At 42.7% G+C, this 23,247-nt stretch overlaps 1 protein-coding gene across 11 annotated transcripts in view; it reads right to left on the reverse strand.

Annotated features, from left to right (window-relative positions):
• f (espin protein forked) overlaps positions 1-23,247 on the reverse strand; it is a 410,656-nt gene that overhangs the window by 56,338 nt on the left and 331,071 nt on the right. For 10 of the 11 annotated variants that reach the window (XM_071674484.1, XM_071674485.1, XM_071674482.1 and 7 more), the window contains 3 exons: positions 22,548-22,730; positions 21,194-21,316; positions 20,204-20,846 (listed from right to left, as the gene is read on the reverse strand). In XM_071674484.1, the coding sequence (XP_071530585.1) occupies positions 20,204-20,846; positions 21,194-21,316; positions 22,548-22,730 (949 nt within the window). Of the gene's footprint in view, positions 1-6,657; positions 6,766-20,203; positions 20,847-21,193; positions 21,317-22,547; positions 22,731-23,247 lie in introns of those variants that run through there. The other variant, XM_071674481.1, reaches the window with a different exon arrangement.

Consider the following 23,247-nt stretch of genomic DNA (forward strand, 5'->3'; position numbering starts at 1 on the left):
GTACTACCCTGCCTCACTTTCTCTGTCCACTCACGTCTGTCTGCCTGTCTGTCCCTCTCAGATTATCTAATCATGAGAGTCTTTCAACCCACACATCTCTGCTTAACTTCATATCTATTCTTCTATGTCTGTCTGTACCTTTGATAACTTATCTGTCTTTCTATAGCTCTCATTCAAGTCTATTTATCTGTCTAATTGTCAATGTTCGTGTCCACATCCATCTTGTCCTTTTGATAGTCCTGTTTATCTTTCTGTCCATATCTCTCCATCGCCTCTGTCGCTCTCGTCCACCTCCCAACCGAAGTTTTCAGTAAACCAAACACTTCCCACCAAGTCACAGCAACCAACGTGTCTCACTCCCACACCCTCGCGAAATTACCTTCACATGCCGTCAAACAGCACGCGAAGCTCCTCCAATCAGCCTCCTGAACGGATACGATGAAGAAGATTGGTGTTATTATCTCAGGTTTTTAACTGGGTCGATGTTCTAATGGTCTGCTTTCGTATTAAATCTTTCTTCCTCAGTACAAGAGTTAAATCTGGGTTCCTCGTCTTTAGCAACGGCTACGTCATCGCCAGAGTTTTCTTCTTCGTCGACATCATCTTGATTTTCATCGTCATTATCGTTATCAGTCTTGTCTTCCGAGGCGCGACACTCACACGGAAGTACGGTCCTATATGGTCTCTTGCTTTCTCGAACGCTACTTGGCTCTGTGTGATGTTACACGCCATCATTAAACAGAGATATCTGCTGGACGAGACGTCAGACACAACTGCTAAACAACAAACGCCATAAACAAAATAACACAAACTTGTCCTTAGTCGTTTCCCACCACTTGCCTTGTTCACTCTTGGAGAGTAGTCTATTACTGTCCCATTACCTGTTGTACATGCTCCTGACCAACTACCTGTTGTAGCTGTTCCTGCCTTACTCCCGCTTGTTGATGTTACTGACCCACTTCCTGTGGTTAGTACCTCATTACCTGTTATGGACATTACTGACACACTCCCTATTGTTGACATTTGTCCCACTACCTGTGACTGTTATTTACCTGACTCCCTGTGCTACTCAAACACCTGAATATATATTTTGAAAGATAATTCGTTGTCACAATGTAAACTTCCTACTTAACATTACTTTCCCATACTTTGCTGCCTGTACAGCAAATTTCTTTTCCCCGAAGAGCTCAACTCCATTTTGTAACTTCACACGCAACATGCAGTCGGCAGGTTTTTATACAAAGATCTGTACAGTGCTATACAACATGTTAAGGTCCTCTGCTACACGTTCTACACCCAGCTGGCTACATGTGGTGACGCCTATGCTACGCGCTATGCATCTTCTGTTTCCTTTCGATACGTGTGTCCCAGATCACACAATACTGACTGGTTCAATGTTTCATTAGATGGTTCACTGTTTCATTTTGATCTCGAACACACACACACACACACACACACACACATGATTTACCCGCGTCTAGAACAAGCTTCTTGTCTGTGTGTATTACAAGGACGAATTATAATTCACTGTTCAGTATTTGTTAACTGAAAATATCTTTATCCTTGCGACCTTCATCCTTAAGATTTTAAATCTGATTAGATTCAAACACGTTTCGAGTCAGGAAAAAGTCGGTATGTAATAATCTGTGGGATACAAGTCTTCACTGTATCTGCACCCCACATTGTTTTTTACTTTGACAAACATAAGTGTAGTGGGCGGCTCATTGGTGATTGAATTCCCATTATGAACTTAATGATAACATTAACGAACACCAATATACGGTAAGAGAAAACGACAACTCTCTCCCAAGAAACAATTCAGTGCGACAGACAATGCCAGCCTCCTGCCTCTGTACAATAATTGTAAACCACAACATTAACGGAACAATAGCGAGCTGGTGAATACCTATCGTCTTTAGAACTAAGTCAACAACGAGGCAACGAATGAATACAGATATGGATGACTATCACGAAATGAATGAATGATCAAGTATATAGAGAAAGAAACTTTGAGGTGTATGAAAACTGAAGCTATAAATGACCAAATAGTTCATGACAGATTCGAAGTAGAATCAGAAATATAAAAGATCAGTCAGGTGAATTTAACCTTAGGAGGAAGTGGGTGGAAAGTGAATGAATAAAGAGGAAACAAAAGTGGGTCAGATGATGCGAGAGGACACACGTGAGAACGTACAGGAATGTGACAAAACGAGGACAAACATCCCACAGAACGTAGCACTTATGTAAACTTTTAACGATTGTGACCAAAGGCAAACATCATCCACAAGTGGTGCGCCAGAATGAAAAAAAAGTCGGGCAAAGAACGACCTAAACGGCATCAAAAAAAGGACGAAAAAAATATTCAATGGACGGGCAACCAAAATGCCATTAAAAGGTCGTAATGGCTCAGTCAACGGATGACTTATGCAACACTAAGAAGTCGTAACTCAGTCACTAGATGACCTCAGCGACACTGAGGAGCCGTAAGTCAGTCACTGGACGACCTGAGTGACATTAAACAGACGTAATAATTTAGGCAGAAGGTGACTACAAAGACGTCAAACGAACCGGTAACTCACGCAACAAGTTCCTTAAAACGACAAGAAAAAGACGATGTTCCGTTGTGCAACTGGGTAAAAAGAGATGCAAAAATATAACAGTGGAAGGTTATAACTGTGGAAGGTTGTAACACTGGAATGTTATAACAGTGGAAGGTTATAACAGCGGAAGTTTATAACAGTGGAAGGTTGTAACTGTGGAAGGTTATAACAGTGGAAGGTTGTAACAGTGGAAGGTTGTAACAGTGGAAGGTTATTCAAGATAGAGAGACGAAAAGGGTTAATGAATGACCATAAAACACATAAGGTTAGCAAATCCAACGTGAGACAAACAAAGCAACAGAAGAGATAATGAATAAAGGAACTGCTGCTGTTACTGCTGCTGTTACTGCTGCCGTTACTGCTGCTGTTACTGCTGCTGTTGCATGACTTACTGTGCGTAATGGCCAGGCAGTAGCTCACAGCTCACGCCACCAGTTAGCCACTGCACGAGAACCGGAGCTCCTTCTGAGAGAAGTCGTCACTGCAATGGCTGCCTTGTTTCGAAGGAGGAACGGGAAGAGGTGGCAAGGCTGGCCTTTGGCTGGTTGGCTCACCTTCTCTTCAAACCTCGGGACACGCGTTCGAGGCAACCCACTACCACACCCTCTTTTCTCTGGTTTTCCATTCAAAATAAAAACGTTTCAGAGATTCATTTGTGGCGGTAATCCCGGCAAATCTATTGTGCACCCCATGCTCATCCTGCGAGCCGTAGCGCAAGAGGGTCACAGAGGGTACGAGGGAGGTAGGAAACATGTCTTTCGCATACGTAGACGACAATCGGCTGATGAGAAACGTCAGTAAGTTTTGTATAAGATTATAAAGGGAGACGCCGGAGCTGGCATCACGACAGACGACCTTGTGCCTGCTGCTCCTGCTGGTGGTGAGGGAGGGAGGAGGACCTTTAGAAGACTAGGCGTTGGTTCACTACTACACTCTGCTTGTGTGTGACGTAAGCTCAAACACGACATGGATTCACGCTCTGAGTGCTTATCGTGCTGAAGGTATGCTTATGCATATATGAGGGGGCATATGCGTGCCTGAGGACACACACACACACACACACACACACACACACACACACACACACGCGAAGCCTGGAGAAGGAGGAGGGCGAATCCTTCATGGTCAACCCTTTACAGTTAAACAAGAAGCTTGCGTCATCTGTCAAGCACCGAGATCTACCACCCTCGCCACTACCACCACACCACTGGTTCAGTGCCACCCCTCAGTACAGCTGTACCTGGGTACATGGGAAGAACAGATGAAAACAGGAATGAAGCATAATTTTCGAATGCCTTTTATCCGTAGTAGGTTTTACCCTTAACCTTAAATCTCTGATCATGGCCAGTTACATATTTTTTACATTCAAGCTGAATTGGATGATGCAATACGTCTCTTGAAAAATGTCTGACTACGTGTTTAGATATCACTCACAGTTAAGCTTTTTTATAAGTTTCTCTGTCCGTGTGTGTGCAGACAGGCTGCTGCGTCTACACTACGTACGAGTAACACAGAATGAAATGACATTGAACTTGGCACGTAAAGCTCTTATATGCCACTGGTTCCCACACATTAGGAGTGGTGGACCACAAACATCTCTTTCCTCCATTTTCTGTACCGCCTTACATCCGGGGTCTTAGTTTAACGAAGACAACTTGAAATGGAATAAACGTTACGTTTATTGCATCACATAACGTAGTGAAGTGTGTGTAAAATTTATTGTTCCGTATTTCGTAATATAAAAGTTTATCTATGTTTCTTTTAACACACGAATGGAACTTCCACACAACACTACGTACCATCTTGACGCCTCTCTTGTACCACTGAAGATACACTTGTACCGCAGGGGTTGGGAACCACTGGTACAAAATGGTACAGAGAAACTACAGGTCTTGACGAAATGAAGGAATTCATGATTATGTGCAATTATTGCCAGGTATGATAACGCAACTCATTTGACGAAGTACAGCTTTTAAAAAGCCTTGATCCATCACCATCATCAAGACAACACTCAGCACACAACACAAACTGTAAGGAAGGAAACAACCCGCCGTCCAGTACGGTAGGGAGTTAAAGATATTTGATGCGAAAAAGAAAAATAACGTGAAGAAAACTTCGAGTACTATTTATCCAATTTCCCAATGATTGGTAAGCAAAAAGAGAACTGCTAGCTGGTACTAATTAAGAGACTTGTCAATACGTGTAATTAACCCAAGGCTGAACATTACCATACCTCCCCGCCACATGATTGGTTAGAATAAAGATCCTTAGTAAACTACTGCTTGCCTTTTTGTATTGATGTGACTGGTTGTACGATGGTGTGTGTGGTTAAGTGCCTGACTGAGCTGTGTCGGTAATCAACTGTTTGGGTGAATTCTCTCAGTTATGTGGTGAGTGTTGCTTGGGGTCGGGTCTATATCTGGTAACTGATTGGTCTGTGGATGTTCTCGATTATTAGTGATGTGTGATGTGATGTTCTTGCTTGATGAGAATGTAATAACCAGAGTTATACACGAGAGATGATGTACTGTCTGATGTTCTCCGCTGGTGATAAATGCCTGGGTATTGTTCTATGTAAACAAATCTCATATACGTGAAGACATGTCTGGCGTTACTGAGACGGCTCCTTGTTTCATCACATTTGGAGAAACTCTAATGTTATTTAGTGATAAATCGTCTATGAAATGATAACAGAAATGCCACAAAGATTAAAGATAAAGAGGTAATAATTACGGGTAATTGATGGGAATCACTGGAACCAAACTCTAACAACTGGAAAAGGACCACTTTCGGTTCGCTCGTAGAAGAATTACGGTTTCCAGGTAACTGGAAAGAACTACTTTCGATTTGCTGGTCGAAGAAATTTACGATTTCTAGACCTTTCGTGTCGATCTAGAATCCGTCTGCACAGCTGGCGGCGGCACCAGCACCACAGCCAAGTGGCCTCGATGAGCAAAAGATGAAAAAAAAAAGAACATAATAAGGTGTTCTGCCCACCTCCCAGGGGTTGTGCTGAGTGATGGTGTTATGAGTGATCGAGGTGTGGGCTGGTGGTGCAATGACCAACCCACCTCTCTCTCTCTCTCTCTCTCTCTCTCTCTCTCTCTCTCTCTCTCTCTCTCTCTCTCTCTCTCTCTCTCGAGATTGCAGTATGATATACATATCTATGACAAGCAGGAATTCAAGGACGACATCGAGAAAAGTTGTATAAGCAAATTAGGTCACGAGCGGCGTAATAATGTTAATCTAATCCAAGCAAAATCCAAACAATTTTCGTTTCTGAAAAATGGATATAAAAATATATATACCATTCAGAATCCTAACGGAAAAACCCACAAGATAATCAATTTACAGTGCATTTATTACTGGCTTAAGAAAACTGGAACCCAAAGTCAGTATTCAAATTGTACTTATCACTGACGAGGACTTATCCACTCCCTTCACTCTGCGGGAGGAGGAGGAGGAGGAGGAGGAGGAGGAGGAGGAGGAGGAGGAGGAGAGGAGGAGGAGGAGGAGGAGGAAGAGGAGGAGGAGGAGGAGGAGGAGGTGGAGGGAGAGAGGGAGAGAGGTGTGACGGAGGGAAAAACCAGGCGACCTCTAGTGACAGACATGATCCAGTTTACAGACACCCTCACTAACTAACCCCGACCTCACCATGTACAGCAGACGATGTCAGTTTTGACTAACAATGTACTGGTTATTTTTATTACCGTTACTCCTTCTTCTCTTACACACACACACACACACACACACACATATATATATATATATATATATATATATATATATATATATATATATCCTCATGCAACAAGAAATTTGCTGTTATAAACAGATTTGAATGAAAAAACTTGCATTACGAAGGACCACACCTGTTGCCAGTTAGGGTGTTATTAACATCATAGAGTCCAACGCCTTGCAGGACACAACAAAAAGTATATAAGAAAAATACACACACACACACACACACACACACACACACACACACACACACACACATACACAACCTGCTACAGTTGTACAGACAAGACCAACAAAAGCATATTTCGGTACTTACATTAACACGACCGTAACCCACAACAATCTATCTTCCCTACAACCTCATCCCACGTCTCCTGCACAACCCATACTTCCACAACCACAACCCAAATCCCTTAGCTACACGCACACCCTGAGCCATCACGACCACCACTGCTCTCGTGCCGACCACAGACACACACACACACACACACACACACACACACACACACACACACACCAACTCCACTGGACAGCCAACCAGGTACGTGATGAACGTCGATGTTGTTATCACTATAATGACGCAGTGTGGCAAGCCTGCTCAACGTGATTTGATATCTCCTCAACTGAAAAGATCAGATCTCCAGCATCATGAGCAGACACAACACACCTCCAGCATCATGAGCAGACGCAACACACCTCCAGCATCATGAGCAGACACAACACACCTCCAGCATCATGAGCAGACACAACACACCTCCAGCATCATGAGCAGACGCAACATTCACAGACGGCGTTTGTGTAGGACGTTAAGTTGAGTGACAGGTGACAAGGAAGAGATTAGTGGGAAATTAGTTCACTGACGAAAAAATGGTGAGGAGCGATCCTCACTGATCCCTGTGTAACGGGTTCTCTTTGACAGGAGCAACATGACACTTCCGTCACATAGCGTCATGTCAGGTAAACAAAGCCCACTCTACAGACCCCATCACGAGAAACAACCACCCCCACTTCAGTCGACCTCCAATCGAAGAGAAGTCACGAGGACAACAGCAGTTGTCCTCCTTGACGTGTGACCGATTCTCTTATCTCAAGGCATTACAGATAAGACCTGGACGAGTTCTTTAAGTGTAAGCACCAGACATGACCACCAGAAATGTTACAAAATGACAAGCTGAAGGAAGGAAATGAAATCTCAACTTATAGGTTACTTGGGTGATCTGGTCCTCAGGCAAGACTGTGCCACTACTCCTACTGCAGACTTTACCATGGCTGGTGAAGGCTGGAGAGCTAGAACACTGGAGTGATCACGATTCCACTCTGGCCAAGAGACACACTTGGAAAACGAACTTAACTAATACGCGGATGCTCAATCCTGAGGACGAATGAGACCCCAGTAAATATGGGATAATAGTCCACCAGGTAGACAACCGCCGCATCTGTACGGCCACCCCAGCTACTGGGAGTCAGATTCTGTAACGATCGTTATGTGGAGGTTTACAGGAGAGAGTGGAATATGTGGTTATGATCAACAAGTTTTTTATCCCTGTGTGCTTATGGTATTCTAACTACTACTGTTATAATCATCATTATGATCATCGTTATCATAAGTAGCAGTATTAGTAGTAGAAGTAACAACAACAGCAGCAGCAGTAGTAGTAGTAGTAGTAATAGTCGCATTAGTAGTAGTAGTAGTAGTAGTAGTAGTAACAGCAGCTGTAGTGTATATACATATTTCCTTCCCCATGAGAGAGGCCGACGTGGGAGTGTGGTGGGGTGAGTGAGGCAGGTTCTGGTGGAGAGAAGGAGGGAGGCGTGCGGGAGGGTGACAGGTTCTCCCGGACACGGCTGTATACGTCAACCAGTGTTTACCGCTGCCGTAAATGAGTCCGGAAGAGAGCGTAACAGTGGCAGCTGAACACATTAGCGGCCGCGTTCCGTTCATGGTCCCCAGAGGGCAGCTACTCTTAGCTTCTCTTAGCTTTTGTTGGATGGCGTAGTGTAGCTTACCCGTGATGGTGATATTATATATATCATAGATCCATAATATACGAACCTTTATATTTACGTTTACTAACCCTAAGCTTTGAACACCTAAGCCCCTAAGAACAGTAATTTAACCCATTGAGTGCGAACAAATATCCTGTTCAGAATCTATATTTCCATAAACATGTAAACCAACTAATTTCCTTGATGAACGTCATTACCTCTTCTAAATGTTACAAGTTATGTTCTCCTAAATTAGATCTTACAGGAAAGACGTAAAATGTAATCTTCAAACCAAATTCCTTCTCCTTTTGTTGAAGTTGTAAGAACACGATCCTTTCATCTGCTAGTCATAACATTTGACTGAGGGTTTATATACCACATAAAGATACCTGCTTAGAATAATCATAACCAATTACTCTGTTTATAAACAGTGGATTCTCAGAACTCGGGGAAGAAAAGGTACAAACAGGAAACATTCAAATAAAGCTAAAAGAAACGCCCACTCGTTCTTGTCTGTGTATCCAGCTTACTAGCCGACGCACGACTTTCTAACCACAAACTACCGTTCGAAAAAACGCACCCGCCTTTCTTCCTTTGTTACTTAGTTTATTACTGCTACTTAGCTTCCAGAGCAACACAAACCAATGTGGTTTCTTCCGTAGTATTGAAACCATTACGTGACTTACGGACACATTCCGAACTGCCAGTCAGACACAGGTGGCTGTACGGAACAACATAGGAAAGCCGACTGTAATAGCATCGTTGGAGACTCCAGTGACACTTTCCAAGAGAATTGCAGTGATCAGACGGTTAGTGTCATGTGCGGCGGATAACGAGAAGACTGACAATAAATGATACGGTTGGGTGTATGAGTGACTCGACCGTCTATTGTAAATATTCTTAACAAGGATCATCAGACACGAAAATGATACAAGGGCACACAGGAGATGGATCTTCATCCTGGCAAACCTCTGTGAATACTAAGGTCATATGGGGAAGACTAAAGACGGGTCATAAAGCGGAGTTTGACCTTTAAAAGGCTTATCGAGAGTGGCAGAAAGTATGATGTCGTCTCGTAGGTATATAATGACACAAGGCTATTGATCAAATCAAGGAACCATCACAAAGATAGAGAGAAGGCAGGCCTTGCTCACCGTCACGAGATTTACCGGGAAATTTTTCTTTCCTTCTGAGTTACATACATGAATGAAGATATATACATATACTGGCATCAGTATATGTATATAACAAATATGTATAAACGAGGGTACATCTATATACCTAAGCAGTCAAAAGCACATTCATTTAAGTATTTCGATTTCAATAAAACCAGTATTACAGTGAGTGTACTAAGCCAATCCTCAACCCCAACACATCAGACGAAGGAATTCAAGTTCCATGTGGAGGAAATCCTGTAATATGTCAGTCTCGTGTGTGTGTGTGTGTGTGTGTGTGTGTGTGTGTGTGAGTGAGGCACCTTTCTATGGCTCTCACGTTATCATTAAGGTAAGAGAACACAACCTGTCTCTCACGATTCGTCACAGATGTCAACCCCCCCAAGGAAATAGATCCTATCGAGCTAAAGGTTACAAATGAAGGTTTGGTAAGTGTAACACTACGCGTAGAGCTGTGGTAGCTTTCTATTCTGGATTGTCTCGAATGATTGTTCACTGTCGGAGGCGTTCTCCCTCAAGACCCCGAGCTACTGCTTCGGGACGGTCTCATTGTGATCACGAAGCACCGAAAACACGACAGCACAACAATCATGCAAATGATACGCCACCACACAGGAACCAAAATCAGAATGAAAGAACAGGAAATTTCTACCAAAACTCTCTCTCTCTCTCTCTCTCTCTCTCTCTCTCTCTCTCTCTCTCTCTCTCTCTCTCTCTCTCTCTCTCTCTCCTATCTATCTATCTATTTATATCTACATCTCTCTTGTCAAGGAAGAATATACAGGAAATTTCGAAACAGAAGGATGTAAGGGTTGACGTAATAACCAGTCTCTTACAAGATAACCTTAAGAGAAATGTCAGCCAAGTTAACATTACAACTATAAATATCAAAATCGCCTTCAAGTACACGGACAAAATGTGCAAAAAAAAAAAAAAAAGACACTTTATACTGAAATTAGACAACGTTGTAGAGGTTATCTATCTTATTTAAGGTGCCACATAGATTTGCCTAAGAAGGTCTAAAAGAATGGTTCATTTAGACCGTAGCAGAGATAAGGAAGCTTAACTACAGATGAAGTCACAAGCTACCGAACTGTCGACGCAAAAAAAAAAAGATATTAAAAGATGCGAGAACATCTGAAGTTGTCAGGACAACTGTTAGGGTCGACAAGGAACAGTTATGAGAGACAAGGAGAAACGAAAGGACACACATGAGACTGAGCAAGAGATGATGTCAAAAGAGAAAATAGAAAAAAAAAAAGAAACCTATATAGCAGCCGAGTAGAATGGGAGGGCAGCAAACATGATGATGGAGTGACTGTCTGATAGAAACGAGAGGCTGAAAGATGAGAAGGAGAAGTTCAGGAGAATATATGAGAGAAAAGAGAGGATAAGAGACTTAGGATCTACGATTGCAACCACACACACACACACACACACACACACACACACACACACACACACCGTCAGGGGATCTGATCAAACGCCAACAATAACCAATAAGAAAAGGTAAACATTCAATCCCATCCTTCCCGTTTTCTATGAGCCACTGACCCTCCAGGGGTGGCTGGCTCATTCCAGGCCAACGGAATGACCACATCGGCCCATATTACACCGACCCACACTGTGCCTGGACCGAGACCTGCCGCCCCCGCTGCTGCAGGCAATGTGCGGGAGTGACACAGTTATGTATAGCGATGAATATTGGGCGTATCTCGTCCTGTGACGTCGATAGAACATCCGTTATATTTGTGTAACACGAGGGAGGAGCGGGCCGACATGCAGGCTTATTGTGGAGTTTGGTAACAGGATTTAGGGTCATGGTTAGAAGCTAATTTTCGAGGTCATTACACGCCATGGGATGAATATTACCAGTTGATGGACTGATGGATAAATTAACAGTTTCTGAAAACAAAGTTTTGTGAGCTTGACTTGTGAGTGGTCCAGCTAAGTTCTTGGCTGGTGGTCAAGTTAGCTTTATTTGTCTCCTATATTTCCAGCTGATGGTGAAACACTTACATGTGTAACATGAAATACAACACAATAAACCACCATAAACGATACGTTACTGTATTTGCAGTTCTACTTGATGCAGAATGTTACCTCACACGAACGAACGCAAAGACGATTAGAATATTCAGTAAAGACACTCGATGCGTTTTCCAGATTTCAACATACGTTTTCTTTCCAAATCTCTGTTTGTGGGAAAGGTTCTAGACTTCCTCTATCTTGTACCTCCCAGTCGTTACACACTCGTTAAGGGTTTTCCGCAATAATGAATCGTTCTTTCCACACATATATCAAACCGTCACTCATTTCTTTTTAAGGTTTACACGGCTACATCACTTCCAGTTCTGGCGGCGTCTTCTGGTACGGCGCAACTAGTTCTCGGGGGAGCTGGCGACGGTAGGAGAGACAGATGGCAACTGTACTCGCGACCGTCTGGAGAACAGCAGCAGGAGCAACAGCTGTCGTCCTACGGTAAAAGCAATTCATCTACTCAAGTGACTATACCATCTTCCAGCAACCCTCCACTGATGGGCTTCCCACAATGGGCCAGCCAAGATTCCCAGCCATAAGTGCAAAATCTTTCAACTCCAATCCATTCATTCTTCTTCTCCCTCTGGCAGAACTATATGTTCGTGCCATCCACAGAGGCACTGTTGTGATGATGAATAAATCGTTCAGAAGTGAAAATACAAGTCCAAGTGATTTCATTTCCATCGAAAAATCGATTCTCCCCAGTGTGAGTCTGAGGCCATCGTGTACAGATGTAAGAGAAATGACTTTGGGAGTCACTACAGTTGGGGTCCTGATGTTCTGCGTGTCACAAGGTAACATATGAAGTCTTGCTGACACTTTCCTCCCGTCACAGAAGCTGTAAGAACCGGGGCACAGTGATGCATCACGGGTCCGTTCGACACTAATGCTAACTGAGGTAGAAAGATGTTATTGATGTTAACCAGAGGGTCTGCTGGAGGGAAACTAAAAACAAACAAACAAGTTGACCCAATTTTTACCGAATCGTTCGCGGCAACGGACAGGTCAATTGACGAACATAATGACACACACGCATAAATATGCACAGAACGTACATGCAAAAACAATACACCAACAAATATTCATTCGATACTCGCACAATACATGCAGAAAACGAACACCCATCTACGAACGCTCATAAACACAGCCACACATAAAAAACATAACCCCTCCCCACACTCACACAAAACAAAGCAGCAGGAATCTATGTATAAGAGGGACTTGAAAGCTGTCATCGTCCCTACACTGTCGCCAGCGTCTCAACATTGGGACAACAGTAAAGGAGTCAAACTGTCTCTTTGCAAATATCACAGTTGCATTCAAGTATACGGTTAATGAGATGTTCAGCAGGCTCTTAATATGCCACTTAAGGCCAAAGCTAAGAGGAGCTCAAAGTAGAAAGACTTAAGAGAGAAGGCAACGAGGATGGTACCAGAATGAAGACAGACGAGTTACAGGGAAAGGCAACAGAACGTAAATTTGCCAATCATGGAAGAGAAAAGAGTGAGGGGTGACCTGATCAGAACCTTTACGTTTTTTAAACCAGTTTCATGAAGGAGAACAACAAGAGGCCACAGCATGAAATGAAAAAAAAAAATCAAAATGAAGTAAGGAAGTAGTTTCTTATTACAAAATTAGCGAAAACGGAATCAACGAAGATATTATGTAGTTAATGTGGACAGTATACAAAGGTTAAAAAGTTGTATGTTAGCAGGGAAAGTTCAGATATGGACCCACGAGAGTAGAACTCCATCCTTGTACAACACAAACAGGCTAGTTACTCACACACACTCAGAGTCATTACTTGGACTGCATCATACACTCAGAACTTAAGAACTTTTTTCTACTTGATAGTATCACTTGGAAGCAATTATCAGCTGAGTATGTTTACATTAATCAGCTGGAGATCTCACTAGGCGGATCAGTGGACCACGTTCCCTCGTCATATTCTTCTAAACGACCGATACAGACACCTCTACCTGACACCTGGCAGGTGGGTTGCGCGTGCCTTCTTTTCGAAATACAAGAATCTGCCACTTTCGCTTCTCCCGCCTCAGGTTCTTCTAACAGTAGCGTGATTGCGGCGGAACAGAGCTCTTACTGGGAGGTACACACACACACACACACACACACACACACACACACACACACACACACACACACACACACACACACCGAGATAAAGGTTTGCTTACACTTGTCATATTTTGAGTTTGACAGGTCAAATGGACGAATGCAGTATCCATTCGACTAGTAATATGTCCAATAATAAACATTCAATATCTTTAAGCGAGTGGACATGTTGAATGTACGAGCGAGTGGAGGAGATAAACATACTGAAGTGAATAACATGCATGTGCATCCAAGATAGTTACCACGGTCTATGATAATCATCATGCTTGTATGATAATCTTCTGGCTTGTATGATAATCATGTGCTTCCTCGATCAAACACAAAAGTACGACTACTGATAAAGACATTGGTAAAATTGCAAATGTATTTTGAGATACTGTAATCTACATATAAAAGGTTTATCCATTATCAAATGATAATGATAACGAAGATACCATACGTAGTGAGAAATCTAAAACCAATAACATCCGTGAAGACGTAAATAATCTGAGAAGGAAAAATATGAGTAACGTAATGACCGAAAATATGATAATTCTGACATTCCTTGTAGGGTACGCGCATTGTGAGTTTCGCTTTCGTAAAAGGAATTTACGTACCCCACCAACTACGTTTTCTATACTGCAAAATAAATAGTTATGAATTGCACCGCACTTCACAGCACTTAACAATGCGCCTTACTACGTTATCCTCAGCATCATGATTGTCGAATACAACTGTAAACACAGTCGCTGAACTCGGGTGTGTCCAGCCAACTCTGGATCTCGTCATATATGCGGATCCATCTAACATGACTCCCACCTGGTTGTACTGAGTCACTAGTGTACACACGTACATCCAGTGTTCCAGTGTACTGCAACTGCAAGGTGGGTCTGTGTGGTGACGAACATTATAGAGAAACTGAACGGATTGTGGGATAACTAACGTACGACTTGACAATCATATATGTATTTTTTCAAGAGAGAGAGAGAGATAGAGATAGAGATAGAGAGAGAGAGAGAGAGAGAGAGAGAGAGAGAGAGAGAGAGATGGCTAAATGAAAACATATTAGATGAGAAAGGCAATGTGATCTCAATGTCTTGACTGTGTCTGAAGATAGTACGAGTTAGCTTCTTCAAGATTTATGACAGTCCTGTTTTCATGAGGCTCTTAAAGACGTGCGCTGATTAGAGTAATATTTTCTCTCGTTATACAGCTGTTGTTCGGCCAGATTTATTTCCAGCTGATCAAATGGAATGCACTTAAGATCTGCTTTGACAACAGGTTCCAGACCAATGCAGTTGTGGAAGACAAAAAAAGAAAGATTTTTATCTTGCCAGTGTCACAACACCTGAACAAAAGCAGATTTGAACAAAAGGGTCTTTGACACGATCAGTCAGAGGTATTCTTGAACAATTCCCTCCTCTAACTAAAGAGATTACTCACTTGAGCCACGCCTCGATGGCTCACCTGAGCCACGCCTCGATGACTAACTCATCTCACCAATCATCCACTTTAGCCAGAGACGGTAAACGGTGCTACCTGCCAACTGGCAATTAGCAAAAACTGGAGGTTGGAACTCGACCGGTTGCTGGGGCAGTGGCCACCACAGCTCGAGCCATCGAGTATTCACCCTCTGGAGCAGGAGTGGGCAGATCACACCCGTGGTGTGTGCACGGACGCGCCAGAAACCATCACAAACGAAGAACTGGAAATCCAGACACAACAAAAGTGCAGAAACCTCCAAAAATGAAACCAGTAGAAACCCAATGGAAACTTGAGAGTAACACAGGCACAACCGAAGACCTTCAGGAACCTTATAGAAATCCTAGATAAAAGATGAATCACCGAAGGCATTTGGAACCAGCAAAGACCATTAGGAACCCCAGGGATGTAACAGTAATCATATATAAAACATAACAGTAGGTCGATGTAAAGCGACGGCTGCACCACCTCCTGGACCTGAAGACCCAGACTGCTGACGTTAGATGGTTAATGACTCCACCTTACTCACGGCGATCTCATGAGGGATCCGTTACCCCCAGTGTACAAGGCTCTTAAACCTTCCTTCACACAGTGTTCCGCCACACACCAGGAACATCCAATCAACAAAATACACGTCGCAACACACTTCTACAAGCGTTCACTTCTCGGAGAAACAAAATGTGAGAAACGAAAGATCCTTTTCGAACAATCATTTACGTATATCCGGTTCAGTGACGTATATCAAATTAAAAGAATTCGAAGAAGGATTCAAATAATGGAATGCAAAACATTGTCTTTCGTGTGTCGTATAGAATATAACGAAATCAGTTTCCATTTCTTTCTGTAAATTCTGACACATTCCATGTGATTTTTAATGAAACACACACACACACACACACACACACACACACACACACACACGGCCGACCTGTCAATACTAGGTCACATGACAGTAAGGAGCGATCCATCGCTTCAAGAACACACACAACACTAACGTCATAATGACCAATGTGCCGGTTCATTCGGCCGCTCGACCTGACCCACAAATACAGCTCATCCTCCTCGCTTGCCAGAAGACAGACAGATAAACGTTATGAACCAAATGAGACAAGTTAAGCAACTGAATGAAGACCTACACACACACACACACACAAACACACACACACACACACACACACACACACACACACACACACACACACACACACACACACAAACGTGTGAAGCCCATCTAAGCTCGTACAGAAAGCTACATGGATGTGAAGACCACAAGTATCCAGTTGTCTGTGTGTCATCTTTCACATTTACACTTGTCCAAATATTTCTTAAAAATCCAATGAATGGCAACCTTTACATTTCTCTCTCCTCTTTGCATTTTCTCTGCCTTTTGCTACAGTCAGTTTGATAAATTGTCGTTCATGTATATATATGTTTATTTTTTGCTCGTCATTTCCCGCCGCCATCAGAATGTGAGATCGCGAGGAAAAATTCACCTTTCACAGAAGTGAGTGTCATCTTCAGCAGACTGACAGAAGCACAAAATCATCGAGGGCCTTTTCACTCGAAAGGAGCCCACCTTATCCAGCTCCTGCGTGAAGTCTCAAGCTGAAGAAACACTTTAACAGAGGTCCTGAGGTTATATCATGATGTACACAGGAGTCGGTACCGCTGGATTAATAGTCTCAAATTACTATCCAGACGAAAAGAAATATTACTGACGATAGTCAAAGATGGAAGTTGGCAATTGAAAGAAAAAAATCATAGTATATACTTGGAGTGTCCGTGCTCTCACCGAAGAGACAAACACTTTCTTATATCAAATGAAAGTGTGTCAACGTCTCCAGAGAGAGAGAGAGAGAGAGAGAGAGAGAGAGAGAGAGAGAGAGAGAGAGAGAGAGAGAGAGAGAGAGAGACAGACAGAGAGAGAGAAAACCAAACTTGTAAGTACTTCCCAACTTTCCGAACCCAACTTTCGAATATGATTCCTCAGCCCAGGTGATAAGTGTGAGGCCTGAGGGAACGTAACAAGTGCTCTTCATGGGTCTTACGTCACCTCAAGTTGTCTTTAAAAGAGAAACGAATAAGGCATCAAGAGAGAGAGGGGAAAACATTACTTGTAAAGTGTCACTTAACCAAATAATATTTGAACTATCATTATAGCACTTTTTGCCTTCCGTACTGTTAATTAACTTGTAAATCATCACTACGTCAAAGCACCTCATCTCTTCTAAACTGCCAATTATCTTGTGACTTGCGCCAAAGTCTGGGCATTCTGCACACCAGTATATACTTTCCCTTAATGTCACCCAAATATACTGTCATAATCAGGATTTACACTCACAGATCTTCATACAGTCTTCATATTATCAGCGGATTATATTAACAAGTTCAAAGTACATCATAGCAATCTCCTATGGTATCTTATACTCTTCAGAGACGCTGGAAGATCTGTCTTATAGTGTTATATCCTTTATTTATAATCACCCCAGGACCCCATCTGAAAGGGTTCTGGCGTTATACCAGGACACATATCCCAGGATGTTCCTACAGTCCAAGGCTGTGATCAACTCATCCTTAGCGACAGGTGGACTCTTTTGACGTAAGAGGTTAACTGATGAAACTTTATCCTACATCATCAACCCGCAGAACTTAACCAATACTTGTTAATACAGAAACATAATCAGTTTCATTCTACACATCTTAGAAATTACGAGTAACTCCTTTAAGCCAACGAGATTTGCAAGCGAAAGGACTTAAAACAGTTGGTTCTGCTACCCCACAAGACGCCGCCAGAGTAAAATATTTGGGATAAGATGTTGCGCGTGTGTGCACGAAGGTAGCAGAGTTCTACCTCCATGGAAGTCATGAGGCTTCGCTTTTGTGGTACATTAAGATTATTTACATCGTCCCACACTCGGGTAAATTATACTTTTATCAGTTATGATCAATGCCATTCAGTTAAAAAACTTAATCGAATTGCAATAGTGGCATATACTACTTGAGGAAGTTTTGATGAAGGTGAACGGAAAGATAAGAACGATGTTGAAATATTGCAAAGTACAAAATAGATAAGCTACCCCTGCTATAGGTTTTCTCTGATTTTTAACTATGAACCGTTTTCTATACTTCCACGCTACGAGCAGAGACGTATAAAAACAATTTTCATCTTTCAAGTTCTGGGTTGGATTTACTCTACTGTAGTAGAGCCAAGACCTCCAGATACTGTGGGCTTCCACAGATAAAGGATACCCTATCAACATGGTACACCTACCTTCTGCAGAGCCATCTCCTGCATCAAATATCATACAATACTTGTACACAGATAAACAATTTAAATATCATTAAACTAAAGATGAAACCAATAGAATATTTTGCTAAGTACTTACCGCGGCTCTGTCCATGTTGTGTAGCTAATGGCTGACTCTAGTGAATAAATATATATTTCAAACCAGTTCATTCGCTAAACCAGACTTTTTTGCAAGTATAATGAAAAGTAGTTTCAATAAGTCTGTAAACCTGAAGTTTACCCGTCCATGTTCATGACGAGGTGCTGAATTTTAACTAAAGGCATCGATTCTTTTTGAGTTTGGAGACATGTCTGTTACACTAATGTGAACGATCCCTCTTAAGAACTGTCGACTATTGCCATGATAAATCTAATGAAAACTCGTCTCTTCACCCTGCCTATACTCACACCATTACCTATTTGTAAAGAATGGGAAATGATGAATTGTTTCCTATCAGTCCTCCGTTCTCTGTTCATTACGAAAATTCGATGTCTTAAATGTGTTAGTACACGAAATCACAAAGAACTTAACTAAATCAATCAAAAGAATGATTAATCTCTTTCCTACCGTGTGTAATCAAATGGTTTACATTCATGTAGTTCAATCTGTTGAATACATCTTTTATATTTGTTTTGAGTTATATACAGACTCAAATGCTTTAATGTAAAGACGAGTCTACCAGTCCCAGGACTTGTCCAGGGTTAGACAAAAACTGCTCACTACCAAAACACTTGGTTTCACTTCCTGTTGGTGACAATATAGACTTCTGACCAATTTCTTGACAAGTTCGAAAGGGGTTCTGATTCCGAGACCGACAGGTCGTGTGGGGGTCGTGAATGATGGCAGAGGTCGTGATAGTGACGTTGGTCGTGGTGGTGCCTTCATGGTGGAGAAATTGTGGTGGCAGAGGTGGTGTAGGTGTGGTTGGAGACGTTCCTTGTGGTAGGTGTGCGGTGGATGTGTTGTTGGTGAGGTAGTGGTGGATGTGGTGATGGATGTCGTGGATGATGTCATGGTTGGATGTGGTGGAGGTAGTGATGGTGATGGAGCTGCTGGTGGATTAGGGGAGGAATGTGGTGATGATGCTAGTGGTGGTAGTTGTGGTGATGATAGAGGGAGTGGTGACAATAATGGTAGTGATAATATTGCTAGTCATACAGATGGTATTGGTCATTAGGGTCGGGTGATAGTGTTGATGAAGGAGGTGGTGGTGATGGTGATAGTGGTGATGAAGGAGGTGGTGGCGATGGTGACTGTGGTGGCGAAGGTAGTGATGAGTGAGGTGATGGTGAAGGACTTAGTGATGGTGTTCATAGTGTTGTTGGCAGCAGATATGGTGGTGATGGTGGTTTATAATGGTGAAGAGCACTGGCAGTGATGGTAGACGCGATAATGGTGGCGTTGGTGGTGGAGGTGTGTGTGTGTGTGTGTGTGTGTGTGTGTGTGTGTGTGTGTGTGTGTGGTGGTATAGCGGGCCTGGACCCCGGGGGCCACACGCTAGCTAGGCAGGTGGCACATTCAGCCTAATTCCTCCAGCGGCCCCACGCGAGCCGCCTCCTCCGTCCCCACCCCACCGCTACCTCACCCCGTAACTACATCGCCACCACCACCACCACTATGTCATCCTCAACAATCTAATGACCAACATCCTTCAATGCTGTCTCCATCTGGCAACAAACCTTAAGGATACTTAAGGATGACAAGGAACCTTAAAGTCACCCTACTAATTATTAAAGAAAATGAAAAAAAAAACGGTAATGTTGGAGTGGGAGTCACATACCTTTCATGGTGGAACTGGCCACAGGTGACGAGGACGAGCCTGGGATCTTAGGTAGCTTCCGTCCCTCGTAGTCGATCTTGCCTTTCTTCTTCTCACCATTCACCTTGGAGTACTCCTTAGGCCCCGGGAGGATCTTCCCGTTCTCCCCGTTTCTGCTACAGTGACCGTTTTCTTTCATGGTCCCACTAAAGTGCCCGTTTTCTTTGTGTTCAAGAGAAATACCGTTTTCTGTGGAGGATTTGCCTTTCTTCCCAGTGTGGTTCTTACCTTCGCTGTTCTTAATGGTGCCTTTTCCTCCTTTGCCGCCGAATAGTTCTTGGACGCGATGGTACGTTGCTGCCTCCTGTTTGTGGAGGTAAAATGGCTCCTTTGACTTTCCCTCCTCTTCGCTGTCGCCAGATTTTGCCGCTTCTAACTTATTCTTGCTGTGTTTTTCAGAGGCTTCCTTCAGGTCGTTCAAGGGATTGAGGAAGAAGGAATTCTTTGAACTCTTTTGTTTACTCTCTGTCTCAATGGCCGTCGGTGGATGTAAGTAGAATGGTTCGTGGTGGACCCCGGAATCTGAGCTGTTGGTGGAAGTATGGCAATCACTCTCACACGAAGACGTACATGAGTCTGATCCCGTCATGGAACACTCCGAACTCTGCAAAGAAAACGGGAATAATGAGAGATTTGAGAAAACGGTGAATGCCGAGAGTATTAAAGAAAATGTTACATCGACGCTATATTGTATCGAAGCCTAAGATAAACCTATCCGCTCCGTTGACTACGTTCGTAGATTCGCTTTTCGTATGTATCTAAAATCTTGAGAAATTCATTCATATCTTTATAACAAAAGACATTCCATCCATTGAATATATAAGAAGATACGTACATCTGATATAAAAGCTTTTTACAGACCTACTACTCCAAAATTAAGGATAAAAACACTGGCCCAGCCATTGTTACACAATTATGTACCACAAGAGACCAAAGTTATAACTTTCTGACCTTTCTGCTGCCACGAAGTCCTTGGTGGCAGGTACACTGGTGATGGTGTGACCCAGAATCCGTGGAGTCGGAGTCTGTAGTATAGTCAGGTGCCGTTCCGTGTTGGACCAGGAGCTGGAGAACCTACGGGAGGAGCGACGCGCCCTTAGTTAACGACAGCTTCAGAAAATCGTAATCCTCAATAGATAATGAACAACCTCCCCCCCCATCCACAACACAGTGAGGTGCCGGGATTACAGCAACACCAGATGCAACGCTTAATGTAATGTTACTGCAGCAACAGTGGGAAACAAACATAGGCAAATACCAGAACATTCTCGGGTAAATTAGTTCTAATCACTTTGTACTGAACAGGCCTCGTTTATGAATTTAAGTCTTTATCACTTTTACAAATCAATAATGAAGAGTAAATAATCTACTGTTAATGAAGGATAAAAGAAATAACTGAAAAGAACGCCCCATGTTGGGAATGATAATTTCGATCTACTATTTTGGAAAAAATGTTTTTACTTTTAAATTATTCATTTGCAAAACAAGTGATGAATGGACTGAACTAACATATGTATAGAGTTGTATTAAAAACTTCATTTTGTATTACTTCATATGGTATAAATGAAATTAACATTCATTGCATATATTGCCATAAATATAAATGAAGTGCCTTTCACGTTCTTGTCATCCATAACTTGTTCTGATCATCCACAACTTGTCTTTTATTACCCATACCTATCTTTAAGACTCATAACTTTTTCTTATCATCCGTACTTTATTTTCAAGACCCATAATTTATTTTTTATTACCCATAACTTGTTTTTTATTACCCATAGCATGTTTTTATCTAGAAATCTTATCAAGTTCTTATACTCGATTTATCGATGAGATATATCTTGATGAATTAGTCTACAATGATTCATGAAAACTGCGTTTTTGGCATCAGTGTTGGACACCACACTACAGACTACATAATACATGACAGGGGAATCGTGGTAATGTTGGCTTGTTGGTCCTTTCAAGGACGGTCGTGTTGAATGTGTGTGTAGGATCAGTTAACAGGGGGAATGTCAGAGGTTGACTCTCGCTAGTCTGAGGCGTGAGTGATGTTTGAAGGTTGTGGTGATATGTGGTCGATGCTGGACGTATGATCCTACCCACCTGTGTTGGAGAGAACTGCTTTATTTGATCATTCTCACACACACACACACACACACACACACACACACACACACACAGTCAAATGAAATTCCCTCTGTCGAGTCAAATGAAATTCTCTCTCTCTCTCTCTCTCTCTCTCTCTCTCTCTCTCTCTCTCTCTCTCTCTCTCTCTCTCTCTCTCTCTCTCTCTCCCTCGTCGTACCTCCATGTGGTCGTTGTCGGCGGCGTCGTTGATGGGGCTCTTGCTGAACTTGTCCAAGGTGATGCTGGCGCCCTTCTTCAGGAGCCAGCGGACCGTCTCCGTGTGACCCCGGGAAGCCGCGAAGTGCAAGGGCGAGGCTCCGTCTCCGTCACGCAGGTTGATGTCCACGCCTTGCTCCGTCACCTGCAGCGGGAGACAGAGACAGAGATCCTGAGATGCATGACTCACGAAGGTATACATCACTAGCAAATACAAGACGCTACAGCTACGTCAGTTACTGTATTACAGTCAACACAAGCAACACAAATACCGACTGTCTTGCTGTAGGCTTTCTTTATGATGTGTATGGAAAACAAAAACAATTATAAAAACAAAAGATTCCAGTGATTCCAGAGAGGTTCCAGAGAATATTCACTTCTTTGGTCCCGATGAACTTAACCAGTTCCAGTGGTTCCATAGAACTTGCACTGTTCCAGTGGTCCATAGCACCTATACTGTTCCAGTGGTTCCATAAAACCTAACCTGTTCCAGTAGTTTCTTAGAACCTATACTGTTCCAGTGGTTCTAAAGATCCTACATCGTTCCAGTGGCCAAAGAAATGAATTATATCTGCTTCACATTGGCAATCTAGACTTAAGCCAGAGTTCTCTATTGCCGTTATGCTGAAGCACTAATGTTACGTTGGAGTTTATACTCTTAT

Source organism: Panulirus ornatus, chromosome 20 (assembly GCF_036320965.1).
Source record: "Panulirus ornatus isolate Po-2019 chromosome 20, ASM3632096v1, whole genome shotgun sequence".
Taxonomy (NCBI): domain Eukaryota; kingdom Metazoa; phylum Arthropoda; class Malacostraca; order Decapoda; family Palinuridae; genus Panulirus; species Panulirus ornatus.